The following is a 13,359-nucleotide window of genomic DNA, read 5'->3' as shown; positions in this document are numbered from 1 at the left end:
CCAATGACTACACATTCTATTAGCCATGTTAATTAACATGTGTCCAGAAACCTCAAAGAAATCGGCCTAAGTTTAAAGGAAATCAGGCAGTAGGATTAAAAGGAAAAAAAAGAAATCAGAGTTCTGTTTACTTTTAACTGAGAGATTTCAAAGAAATATGTGTTTGTCACAGATGCCTGGCTGCCAGGAAGCAATCAAAGTCTTAGTGCCTACTGACATTTGGAGAAGTTCTCCACTCCCCCAACCTCCCAGGATTGTCCAGGCTCTTTGAGAATGTTCACAGATGCCCAGTGTCTTGCAGTCAAGCTCCTCCAGACACATCCACTGAAATCCCTGCTTGTGGAAACATCTGTTTTATCACAAAATGCCAAACCCCAGAAAAGAGAATCAAAACAAGTGTATTCCTTAGCTCGTTCAACTTACCACCACCTTTGTAGCAAACATGTACTTGTCCCGCAGCTGAAAGTCCTTCACTTCTTCAAGGATCACTTCCTGGTTTTCCCGGGACTGGAAGAAATCTGTACTATGGAAAACTGTGGAGTAGCCGGAAGGTTCATGGCGTTCAATGTAGATGGTGTTTGGCTTGTCATAGGGATCAATTCCCCTGAGAGAAGAAAAAGTGGCTGTTATCATCTCCATGTTTAATCATTCGAGGCATGGAGGTTATGCCATGCAGGCAATCACCTGGAATTTAGAGCTGTCCTAGTGACCTCCAAATGATACACTCTGTGCCTCAAACATATCCCTTTGCTTCCTCCTTGATTTGGTATAGAGGGAAAGAAAGAACTGCCATTTATAAAGTATTTTTTGTTATTTCTGCTATTTCTCAAAGCATCCTGGGTTTAGCTCCAGACAAGCTCTCGAAGTGATTGAGAAGAGCAAAAAAGGAGAAGAAGTAAAAGAAAAGGTGGAGTGTTTCAAAATAAATAACCACACTGCTTTCAGCAACAGACGTTTCTGGCCTCAAGTTATGGGCCCCAAGGAATCAAGGAGAGTGTTTGTTTCCCCAAGACATTCTTCTTTTCCCAGAAGAACGGCACTAGCGGAAACCACTTTCTCCATCTCTGAGCCTGATCTTCCCAGCAGATCCTGCCCTCTCTCTTTCTGTCTGTCCCCTGTTGATTTCACTGTGCAACCTAGCTTTACTGTACTGGTACAATTTCAATTGCTATGAGGCACCTTCACAAACACTTTCTTGAGCATACTGATCTCCTCAATGTCCTTCAGAAATGAAGGGCTCATTTCTCCCTCTGTCCCCTGTATGCACTCTTATCTGCCCATCTAACTTCTACTCATCCTCCAAGGTCAAGTTCAAGCCCCCTCTTCCAGGGAGCCTTCTCCTTATGCTCTCAGACCTTCTCCCAATACAAGCAGTGCTTCTCAGCAACATTCAATGTCATGTGTTTTGTGTGAGTTTCAACTCCAAATAAAGGTACGGATTGGCTGGGTGGATTTTGGAACCAGTGTCCTTACTTTACACAGTAGCACTTCTTACACATTGTCGTATATCGTTCACTATATACTGTGTCTGTCTGAGCTTCCTAGAGAAGACCGATGCCTTTAAAGGCCATGTTTCATATTTCTTTTGTATCGCACAGGGTTCCCAGCTGAATCGATACTTCCTGCTTTGGGTCCACGGACCAAAGGCTATTCCAAATTTAAACTGCAGAGTGACCAGGTCCAACTACCTCGGAGGCAAATCTCAGGGTTCATGTTCTTCCGTATCAGGACCCAAATAGCAGCTGTGAGGATGACTCACCTACCCCAGGTTTCCTAACCTTCACATGGAACACAAAGGACCAAGCGGACCATTCAAGCAAGTGGGAGAAATAATTAGGAAAATAAACAGGGAAGACAGCTTCACAGTAAGGATGGGGACCCAAGAAAAGGCAGAAGGGCTCACTTAGGTACTTTTCTTTGTACAGTTCCATAGGCACAATGGCTTTCAGAATAATGCAGGTAATGAAATAAAATTCCTTCAACAATGTACTGTTAAGAGCATTTTCAGAAGAAGAAGGTGGTGAAGAAGAGGAGAAAGGAGAAAGGAGGAGGACAAGGAGGATGAGGAGGAGGAGGAGGAGGACTAGGAGGAGGAGGGAAGGAGGGAGATAAGAAATGGGAACCAAAAAAAAAAGAGCCTCTTTTCACAACTGGTGAGGCTGGAATTGTGCCCGGCAATCTGGAGTGTGACAAGGGCGGTGGAGAACCAGCAACCTTGGTCCGAACGTGGGACACAAACCTTCTTCACCATTAATGCATGCGGGGGTGGGTGGCGACATGTTCTCTTCTCTTCCACAATTAGAAGTACTGATTCAAGTGCTTCCTCTAGCCCAGAGGATATGCAAATCCGAATGAGGCTGCTTGGTATTTTTAAAAGCGGGGAGGGGAAGGGAACCTGATTCAGATATTTCGAGACCCAGCTCACCTCTATTATTCCTTCCTACCCAAAAGCGCCAGCAAACATCTAGAGAGAGAAAGATCTGTGACTTCCATCCCATTCCTCTTCCATAATCCATACACAGGTCCAATATTTGGACCTCCCATTTTTGAGAGCAGCTCCAGCTGCAAGTTCTTCTCTGCAGTCACCTGGCCTCCCACTTCTGATGCTCACTCACACTTACTTCCTGTTCTCTTTATCCTCATTCAGAAATTCTGATCCTTGCTCTGTCTCTGAGCACAGTCCTCAGTCCCCATCTGGCCTCACCTGTCCTCACCTGCCTTCCTTACAGCCCTTCAGTGATGTTCCGGAGGCAGCCTTGAGCTCCCCTCATCCCCCACCACAAGCTCCTCCACTGCCACCACCTCTTGCTCGCCTTCAGCCCTGGAGAGCATCTGCTTTCCTCACTCTCACTGTTCCCAGGCTGCCAGGCATCACTGACCAACTTTATGCCATTATTCTGAGAGGTGAGATTACACTCTCACTTAGGGATTCCCAAGGAATCTGCACTGAGGCAGAAGGTATAGCTCACAAATTCCCAAACTTGAAGTTCCTTTATTTAATAGCCTTAATGGTTTGTCCTTTTAATACATAGTTCCCTAACAAGATAAAAGAGCAATTTGTCCCTTTAAACTCCAAATAAAGCCAAAGAAAGTTATAATGGTATTCCTTTGGGTGTAGTTGTACTTCAACGAGACTGCGGTTGTAATTTCACTAAGACCACCAAACCTCTGGCCAAGGAAAATAGCAAAAGGGTTGCCAACAGCTACCCTCTATGAAAAGGAAGCCCACTGGAGCCTGGAGATAGTTGGATGTAAGGTCCCTGTAGCCCATTCATCGTCACTGCTCTCAGTTACTAAGAAAGAAGCAAAATTAACACAAAGACACTTCTCTTCAAAGGGAGAGCTAGAAGAAGCAAGGACAGTTTAAAAAATTTATTTGGCTATTACATGTAATGAGGACTAAAACTACATGTGAAAGTCAACAGATACATGACAAACTCAGAAGTATAAATATAAATGTACACAAACAAATTCACCTATCTCCTATCAAAGACAAGGGGCTAATCTCAAATATATAAAGAGCTCCTGGAAAGCAAGAAGAAAAAGACTGTCAACATGTCACAAAAAAAATAAGTAGCAATGACACCTAAAGAGTTAAAAAGATGTTCAAACTCACTCATAATAAGAAAAATGCAAATTAAAACTACACTGAGATACTATTCTTACCTAGCAGACTGGCTGTGGAGAGAGGCGCTACTCTATGTTGCTGGCAAAATTTAACCCTTTCTACAGAAAATCTGATAATATCTCCCCAAGTTACAAATTCAATGATTCCTTCACTGGGGATACACCAGTGCAAAGAACTGACAGAGATCCCAGCCCTTATGGAGATTTCATTCTATTGAAGAGAGGCAGGCAAATAACAATAATAATAATTGTATATTAGAATGTAATAAGAATAGAACAGGGTAGGACAGATAGGGAATGGCAGGGGAGTAGTTGCAATTTCAAAGAAGAAGTTCAAGGTAGGCCTCGTTTGGAAGGTGCTATTTGAGCAAAGACTTGAATAAGGTAAGGGAGTAAGCAAAAAAATGGTTGCTGAGGAGCAGATTCTGGATATATTTTCAAGGTAGAGCCAGCACGATTTCCTAACGGATTGAACATGAAGCATGAAACAAATGTGGAATCCATGATGGCACCATTCTTTCTGACCAGAGCAACTAGAAAAAGGGATCTGCCATTAACTGAAAAGGGGAAGATTATGGGTGGAGTCAATTTGGGAAGAACCAAGTTTGCGATGTCTGTTGGTCATCCATGTGGAGGGATGGAGTGAGCAGTTAGATATACCCACTGACACAGCAAGCCCACTCCCAGGAATCTGTCCTACACATTCACCTGCACAGGTACAAGATCATGTGCTCAGGAGTCTCTACTGCATCACTGTAACAGCAAAAGAACAGAAGCAACCGTGACTAGAAACAACTGTACTTGTGGCTGGAAGTCAACCCCGTTGATTTCACTGTCCTGCTCAAAAACCTACAATGGCTCCCCACTGCCTTAGAATTCACTTCAAATTCCTCTATCAAGCACTACATATGCTGGTGCCAACTTCCTTTCTAAACTTGACCTGTGTCCAAAAATGAGACTCCTGTGTCCACCCAGGAACCACAGTCTCAACCATGCCTTTGGCCCTTCCGTTCCTCTGTCTAGAACTCCTGTCCTCCACTCCTCTGCACAGCTACATCTTGCTTGTTGTGCACAGCCCGGACCACAGCAGCCTCCAGGAAGCTATCTACGACCCTCCTATTGGGAAGGATTATGTCCCTCCTCTGGCTTCTCAAGCTATGTCTTTAACTTCTGTGTTTCCTTCATAACACATTATTTCCACAAATGCCTTTTCTTACCTCTGAAACTGTAATTTCCTTAATGACCATATATATAAATTATTCAACTTCTTATACCCTAAAGTATCTAGGATGTTTTATAGTTAATGCTCAAATATATATATATATAAAATGAATAAAAAATGAAAGAATTTTATAAAAAGAAAAATGCCCACTACTGATACACTGCTCTAAAAATGAAGGTCTTTAGAAACTCTAATAATGCAAGAACTTCAAGATACCTCCAGGTTCCCCAAAGGATTGAAAAACACAGTTCTCTATCACTCTCTCACAAATAACCTTCCTTTCTCCTCACCCCAAATGAGTCCATTATACTGGAAACTCTAATTCTAGGATCTGGAAAATTCCTTTCCTGAACCAAATGCTTCACATTTCAGGGGAGGGCAGAAGGTTTGTCCACGATGAAGGAGCCGGACATGGAGAAAGGAGATGATGGAAGTCAACATTTCTTAGACGGCACAACTTACCAAGAGAACGACTTCACATGTTCCTGAATCATGATCCAGGTCTGGCCAAAATCATCTGATTTCCACAGCTGCAAAGACCAAAGTGACAAGAAGTGTCAGTGACACAACCTGGATCCCATCACCACCAACACCCAGTGAAATCCTGCCCTACGTAGTGCACCATCTAGGATGACCGGCACCGAGGCCACCAGGGCCAGTTCAGCCACCCCGAAAGCAAGAAAGGGCAAGGATGGAAGGAAAAGCCTCCGCCTTCGGATTCTTCTCCATTAGTTATTAAGACTTTAATAGCAACTGGCAGGAAGGAAAAATGATTACGTCTCGTCTTCCATCTGTGGATTGCAGAAATTATATTTTACTCAGACTTATCCTCCAGGTAATGGTAAAAGCAAAAGGATTAGAATGGTCACTTCTTGCCTGGGAAACAGGCTCCTTAAAAACTCATAATGGGCCATGTGATTCAAGTGGAATGGAGGAGATACTGGCTAAGTACAGAGTCAAAGACCAACAGAAGGCAACCAACTGAAAATGTGGGGGATGACCACGAGCAATTAACCTGCTGATCTTCACCAAAACCCTTCAACTTCCAAAGATACCACCAGAGGATTCCCCCAGCCTTTAACCAAGCACTAAGAAGCATGAAACCCAAAATAACAATAATCCACCCACACGGTAAACTGACCCAGTCCAGACTTAGGTTACTCCCCAAGGCCAGCAAAGGTAAACAGATCATGTTTTTGCTTAAACAACCTGGAGAGAAAGAGAAATGTTCCAAGGCTCCACTGCGGGGGGTGGGGGGAACATTCAAAACTCATCAGAAATCCAATCAAACAGGATCAGTGGTGTTTCATAGGTTTCTGCCAAACCACTATCTTTGACTTTGGCAAATTTCAGCCATGAGATATAAATCCTAGTCAGGTTCTCTCTCCACTGCTCATCTTTCCGCCTAACCTGAATTAAAGGAGGAAAACACATACACTTAACATTACATACACACATACATACACACACACAGACACACACACACACACACAAAGGAGAATGTTGAAGTCAATGATAACATCAAACAAACAGTGTGTTTAAGTAGAGGTAGAGGAAGGTAGATGGGAAATTTGACAAGAGGTCCCAGCAGAACTCAGACTCCAGACCTCCCTTCCTGGCTCTCTCTGATTAAATTCCAGGGCCTCGGTTTACCCCAAGGCCTACAAAGGCTCATGTGCACTTAGAAGGGTACGATGTTTAACTAACAGGGACCTGCCAAGTACTGGGTGTCGATCCCTGGCTTGAACGCGGATGGACGGTGCCAGGAGGATATATTTTTTCTCAGCCATGGTAAATGATATAGTAACTACAAAGGCTACGCCTGAAAGAGAAGGAGCGGGGAGCAGAAGGGGAGGTTCATGCAAAGGACACGCAATCCACCCAGGCAGGGCAGGAAACTGGAGGAGCCCCCACACGACCGTGTTCCGCAAAGCTCTCTTACCTGCTTGTTGGGGTGAGACCTGTCAAAGCCCAGGAGAAGGTTCGAGGCCTTACTGTGTAGGAGGAGATCGGCTGCCCGGAACGGGATGGAAAAGCCTTGGACAGTTTTGCAGAAGTCAAATGTGATCCAGAGGTACTGGGCATAAGCATCTGCAAAGATGTACTGCAAGAACAAACAGATAACCTCATTGTAGAGCTTGGCCAGAGCCACCAGCCCTTCTCCCCAGCAGCGTGAGAGCAAACTAAGAGCGGGACGTGCCAGCTCTAAGGCGCCAGCCCTCCTGGGGAGACAGCGGCATCTCACCATCTCCAGCAATGAAAAAATGCTGGAACACCCCAGACAAGGCCCGAGGAAAGAAGGGGTGTAGGAGACGGGCCAGGACAAAGCCACAGACTGGTCTGGTCTAACCAGGTAATGAAACCAGTCAAGCCTTTCTATTTTTTCTTTCAACTATCTTGACCGATCTCACCCCCTGGAGAGTTTGTTACTCAACACAGTTAGAAGGTGGCCACTGGCAGCTGGGACAGAGAAGTCCCACTCTTCAGATTGGCTCAACTGAGAAAAGAGTAAGAGGGCAAGTGTGCACAGATGGGAGGGCTGCCTGTCCTGCATCCTCTGAGCAGAAAGACATAGGATATATCTTTCCAGGAAAATCCTTAAAATCACACCCATCTAGGCAGGTAAGCTTCTCCATCTTAAATTATACCAGGTGCCAGGGCGACTCTGGGGTCAAGCCACAGCATGGCAGATGCACTCTGGGGCAGAGCAGGAAGTGGCTGTGGTGGGCAGAGGCCTCCCTTGCCTTATTTTGTTCTGCATGGGAGAGTGACTCTGAACAAGCTTAGCTGGAGGGTGACTGTGGCCTGAAAGGTGGGGGAAGTCTGGAGGAAAACACCAAGTCCCTTCGATTTAACAAATGCATATTGCATGTTTAGGCCTGGATGCCATGATGACCAAACAGGATCCTTTCCTTCAAGCAGCCTACAATCTAATACACATCCATGGCTAACTACAACTCAAGGGAAAATGCAGCTTTGTGAAAAATCATGGATAGGGGCTGATGAAAGCACAGACGAGGAGATCAGTTCCAGTTTGGGAGATCAGAATGACCCCATGCAGGAAGGGGGCTTCGGAGAGGCGTAGTCAAGATTTCCATAGGGAAAGGACGCTCCCAGCCTAGGGCAGTGTGGGTTTGGGCATGAAGGAGGAAAAATAATTCGGCCTGGGTCTGATGCTAGTCTGGAGAGACAAGTTTAGCCCAGCTGATGAACGGCCTAGAATGTGCCTGAGAAATCTGAAGGCCTCTCCCCACTCACAGTAGAACCAGAGTGGCTTGGGGGACAGCACAGGGAACCAGAAATCAGATCGAGGGAGACACAGCTCCACCCACCCCCAGTCATTTAAATCCTAGAAATAAACCAACACAAAGGAATCAGCCCAAGGACATTTTTCCTAATTGATTCCACCTAATCTATCTGCATCTTCTGTTCTGAGTCCTGTCTGTACGTGAGGCCTCAGCACAGACGCATACTTTGCACTTGTTTGCATGTTACTTTTATGTGTTCCTAACACTTTTTTCATTTCCATGCTCTCACCCCAAATCTACACCATAAACTTCCCAGGGGTGTATTTTGTGTGTGCTCTCTATCTCTCTTGCGTTTCCTCTAAAGCACCTAATGCAGAAATCTAATGAAACTTAACTGAATAAGGTAGTAAATGTTTCCAAAGCAAACTACCATAAGCAAATGCGATGTTACAAAAACAATGATGACTCTGAGAGTGGCATAATTTGGGGCATGAAGTTGTGCCCTAAAAACAACCCAGCCCTTATTTATACCCCCAAACCATTTTGGATACTGGGGAAAGGAGTGTTCTCAGTTTGAAAAGATTTCTCCAGAAATTCAACTTCACAGCTTCCTGCAGCCTTACATCTGAGAGTCTAAAGATCATGTACTCAACCATAAAACTTACTATTGCTTGTGAGAATAGCTAACATTTTTCGAGGGCTTTCACTATGTGCCAGGCCCTGAACTTAAGAGTGTTTGTGTGCCTTATCTCACCGAATCCACAGGGCAATTCAATGCTGTAGATATGACTGTCTCCCCCTCTTTTATTAATAAGGAAACTGAAGCTTCAAGAGGTTGGCTGCACAGGGTGACGCAGCTGGCGAGCAGCATTTATATCAGAGGCCGGGTTCCAGAGACTGCCCCTTAACAGACCATCAGCCTGTAACTCAATTCTTCAAACGAAAAGGCTGCATTTCCAGAATTTAACTCACAGGCCTTACACTGTGCTATCTGAATCATTTATGCGTCTCCTCTCTTGATCTCCTTAAACACTCAGCACATGCTTATTCCTTGCTTGCGGGGACACTGTACTATTTCACCCTCCACCCCCACCCCCCCAATTCTGACCACATTCATCCTTGTCTCTTCTGTACTGGCTCCTTTGCCTTTCTCCACTCCCTACTTTCATCCTTTGCTCTACTTACTTAGCTTATCCTTCCAAATTCCATGACCTTCAAATCTCTAGTCTAACCCTGACTTCTTACTGACATTCTCCTCCGTGCCTTCTTCACCCTCTCAAGATCGCCACTTTGATGTGTGAAGATGTTGCACCACATCCAAAACTGGATTCTCTAGCACCTACCCACCAAAGTCCAATTCTCCCTCCCCACTTTCCAGTTTCCATCCAATGACACCATTCTCCTAGTCCCACTACTCACAAACTGGGGTTTGGTTTTTATCCCATTCCCTTCCTTCAGCCCTCATTTTCAATCAGCCACTGACCCTGTTATGTTTTTCTTTAAAACATCTTCCAAAATCAGCGTCTTCCTTTTCATTCCCAGTGTTACCAGAGAGGCCCATGCCCCTGGTAGAGAGTGGACATCACTATGGGGTAGACACTGGGTTCTAGGACCTAGCAGGGTAGGAAAGGCTGAGTGGGTGACATTAGGTATGGTTGAGTGACTGAGCATATTCATGCCTATAGAACACAATTGTCACCATTCTAGTCTCTTCTCCAATCTTTCCCTTCCAATTCATCACCTACACTGCCAGGAGACACATTCCCCTAAAGGGCACTAATCACTCCCCCACTCAAAACTTCCCCCATGACTCCCCACCATCCTGAAGATGAAAGACAAATCTCCTTCTTCTTCAGATTCAGGCCTGACTGCTTTCACCAAGCACCTCGCTTCAAACCCTCCATCCCTGTGAAGCCAGCTCCTCACTGTCTTGCACGCAAACCCCAGACAAGCTCCTGGAAGACTCTGGCACCAAGCTCCTCCCCCTCCTCACAGGCTCCCACCAACTCTGCTCTAACCTATGAAATCCTGCCAATCCTTGAAGCTCCATTTCTAGTCTTAATTACCCCATCAAACCCTCACTTCTCTGATCCAAGCACATTTCATTCCCACAGCTCTAATTATCTGTAGGTTTCATTCATCTCTCAGCCACATGGAGCTTTGAGCCGTTATGTACCCATGGCACGTAGGCACACTCAGGAATGCACAGTATGTCCCCCTCTCTGCCTGTGTGTCCCCAATATTGCCTTGCTGTCACGCTTTCTCGAGGCTGACTCCATCCACAGGTTTGCTGCAGAGTTGCCCTATTGGGCGCTACCTGAACTGTGCATTTGATTTTGGTGTGCTCCAACTTCCCCAATTCTGTTTGCTAAGAATCACATAATATTCCACAGAGGCTTCATCCTTTGGCTTAGAGCTTTATTTCCTTTTAAAATGAAAATACCTCTGGGAAGATAAACTAAGCTATGGGGTTTATCTTTCAGTTAGCTTGAGTGACTTTTTCCAGTTTTGAGAACAGAAAATAAGAGTCCAATGAGTAGAAGACAGGCAGGGGAGGAAGAGAAAATACATCTCTAAGAGGCAGGCATGAAGGGAAAAGAGAGAATTTTTTTTACCGTTTTACCTAGGACCAACCTGCGGTGTTTTGGAGCTGTAAGTACCCCAGAAAAACATGTTCTTAAACTTAATCCATTCCTGTGGCTGTGAATCCATTGTAAATAGGACCTTTTGATGAGGTAACTCCAGCTGAGGTGTGGCTCAACTCATACAAGATGGGTCTTAATCCTATTACCGTAGTCCTTTTTAAGCAGAATGAAATTCAGACAGAGAAAAAGAAAGCCACACAGGAAGGAAGAAACTGAAATTCAGCAGAACCCAAAAGAGAACTGAGAGGCCAGGAGAGGCTGCCACGTGCATTGCCCCATGACAGAGGAGCCCAGGACCAAGGATCACCGGCAGCCAGCCCTGGAATGCCAGTCTTTGGGGAGAAAGCATCGCCTTGATGATGCCTTGATTTGGACTTTCTCCTGGCCTCAAAACCATGAGCCAAAAAATTCCCATTGCTTAAGCCAACCCACTGCATGGTATTTGCTTGAGCAGCCAAGGAAACTAAAACTCAGCCTCTGCATGGAAAAAGGCAGGGTGAGCTCTCACTTCTGCTAGGTTGTAAAGCCTAACTGTACATTTGGTGGCCTTTTAAAAAGAGCCCCAGACTATACTTAGACATCGTCTGACTGGTTTGGGGACCCTTAACAAGGCTCGTGGAACGGCCAGGTGGCCAGGTCTGATGCTGGTTCAGGGAGGCAGCACTCGGGAACAAAAAGAAGGAAGTAGGACTGATGGCTCTTGCTAAAATAGACCCCAAAACTCATGACCCCACAACTAGCAACCCCCACCCCATCTCCATCACAAGGCAAAGCCATAGGACTAGAGCTGGTCGTCTGGAAAGCACTATTTTTTGCCCCTTCCACAGCCACACATACCCTCAGACCTCCAGGCTACACTTCCCTGACATCGTAACCTTGCAGATCAGCTGCAAACACTCATTTCAACCATTTCCAGTCGGGCTCCTCAGCCCACCTAGCATTTCACACAAAGAACTGGCCTGAGCCCAGCACACTGGTGTTGACAGCAAGGCACCAACCTTGTGTGATTTTTCTCAGGAAGTGGTAGGCCTGGTGGGGCAGTTTGCCTCCAAGGGGACAAAGGCGAAAAAGTGACAAAGATAATCAGCAGAAGAAGAGTCGTCATTTCCTTCCTGAGAAGGCTGGGCAGGGGGCGGTATGAGCACTCTCCGGGGAATTAGAAACTCTACAGAGAACGCTGCCTCCTAACCTTGCTCAGCCTGCTCCAGGCCCAAGGCCCAACTGTCAGCAAGTTCTCCAAGCCGCAACCCCTCCTCGAGCTCCCAACTCTCCACCTCCACCAACTCCAAGGTGTGTCTACCTCAACCGCGAAGAGTCTAAGATGAATTCTTCCAAGCGGGCAGCACTTATGCTGCAAACATGCCTGCTCCAACTCACCCTGCTGCACCCAACACTCCTTGATCGCCACCTTCCCCGAGTTTCTCCTTCCTTCTTAGCCCACAGCCCCACCCTGCTCCTTCTCCAGGCCTAATGCTCCGAGGCACCTAACCCTGTCCCTGCTCTAAACAACCTCCTGCAAACCATTGCAGCATCTCCCCATCTCCTAACTCCGCAGGCATATGGTGTTAGAAGCTGCTCACCGCAACCCACAACAAGCAGGAAGACGGAACCTGCTTAGACATCTGTCTGCTCTGGGGAGGGCGGGAGTGGGGAGAGGCAGATGGAGATGAAAAGGTAGATTCCGTGGCAGGGAGTGGTGGGGGCCTTTACGATAGTTTCCAGACCCAGTGTCCAAGCTACCAACATACTTTCAGCCACAGCTTCAGTGAGAGTTAGCTCTGGGACAATGTATAAAAATAATGATAGCGACAATAATCAGATAGGTAGAGCATGATAGAGTAACTAACTAATTCAAGCATTGCTGGATTCTTGAGAGGCAGCGGGGACGACAGCTCTAGCCCCTAGCAAACTGGACACTGGAGCCACGACCTGCCTCAGAAGAGCCAAGAGCAAATGGGCAGCAGGGCCCATCCAGTTCTGGGGCCCCAAGCACCAGGCCAGACTGGCCCCCATGCAGTGGGGGGAAGGGCGCCAAAGCCCAGCAGTAATGTCTACACAGCCAAACCCCTCCAACACCTTTTCCCTGCTTTTCATCTCAGGGGAAAAAACTGCTCTGTCACCCTGGAGTTAGGCAGGAGAGAGTGTTTGCTCCTAACTGCCACTTTACTCAGAGAACATAAGGCACAGCTGATATCTCCTCAGTATGTACCGATAATGACTATTCCGGTTGTTAAAAAGAAATATTGCTTCTGTACCAGTCAGTAAATAGTTGCTGCCCCGAAGCCTATTGAGCATCTGTGGCCACCTCATTCCCCCCCAGACCCCAGTGGCCTGGTCCCCTTCCCCAGGACCTCCCCACAGTCCAGCAACTAAAAGGTTAACAATGCTCAACCCAGCAAGGGGAGCCCGGCCCTGGTCTGGACAGGGTCTGTTCTGATTGGTCGGGCCCTTGCCACACCAGTCACTACAAATTTGGAATGCAGCCCCTGCCAGCTGACCATGGGCAGCCTGAGAAGCCAGCACTTGGGACCTGACAAGAGGACCCTACAGATCTTGCTCCTTTATGAATGAGTGGAAAGCTGCAGGTATCCTTTCCTTAGAAAGCTCTGGCTACAAA

The 13,359-nt window shown here is 46.4% G+C and overlaps 1 protein-coding gene across 2 annotated transcripts in view; it reads right to left on the bottom strand.

The window, feature by feature from the left end:
* SORL1 (sortilin related receptor 1) overlaps nt 1-13,359 on the bottom strand; it is a 170,602-nt gene that overhangs the window by 131,942 nt on the left and 25,301 nt on the right. For both annotated transcript variants that reach the window (XM_037841759.1, XM_037841758.1), the window contains exons 4-6: nt 6,792-6,953; nt 5,312-5,379; nt 424-604 (exon numbers count right to left, since the gene is read on the bottom strand). In XM_037841759.1, the coding sequence (XP_037697687.1) occupies nt 424-604; nt 5,312-5,379; nt 6,792-6,953 (411 nt within the window). The remainder of the gene's footprint in view (nt 1-423; nt 605-5,311; nt 5,380-6,791; nt 6,954-13,359) is intronic.

Source organism: Choloepus didactylus, chromosome 6 (assembly GCF_015220235.1).
Source record: "Choloepus didactylus isolate mChoDid1 chromosome 6, mChoDid1.pri, whole genome shotgun sequence".
In the NCBI taxonomy this organism is placed as follows: domain Eukaryota; kingdom Metazoa; phylum Chordata; class Mammalia; order Pilosa; family Megalonychidae; genus Choloepus; species Choloepus didactylus.
The sequence above is the reverse complement of the archived record's forward strand: the minus strand, read 5'-3'. Positions and strand labels throughout refer to the sequence as shown.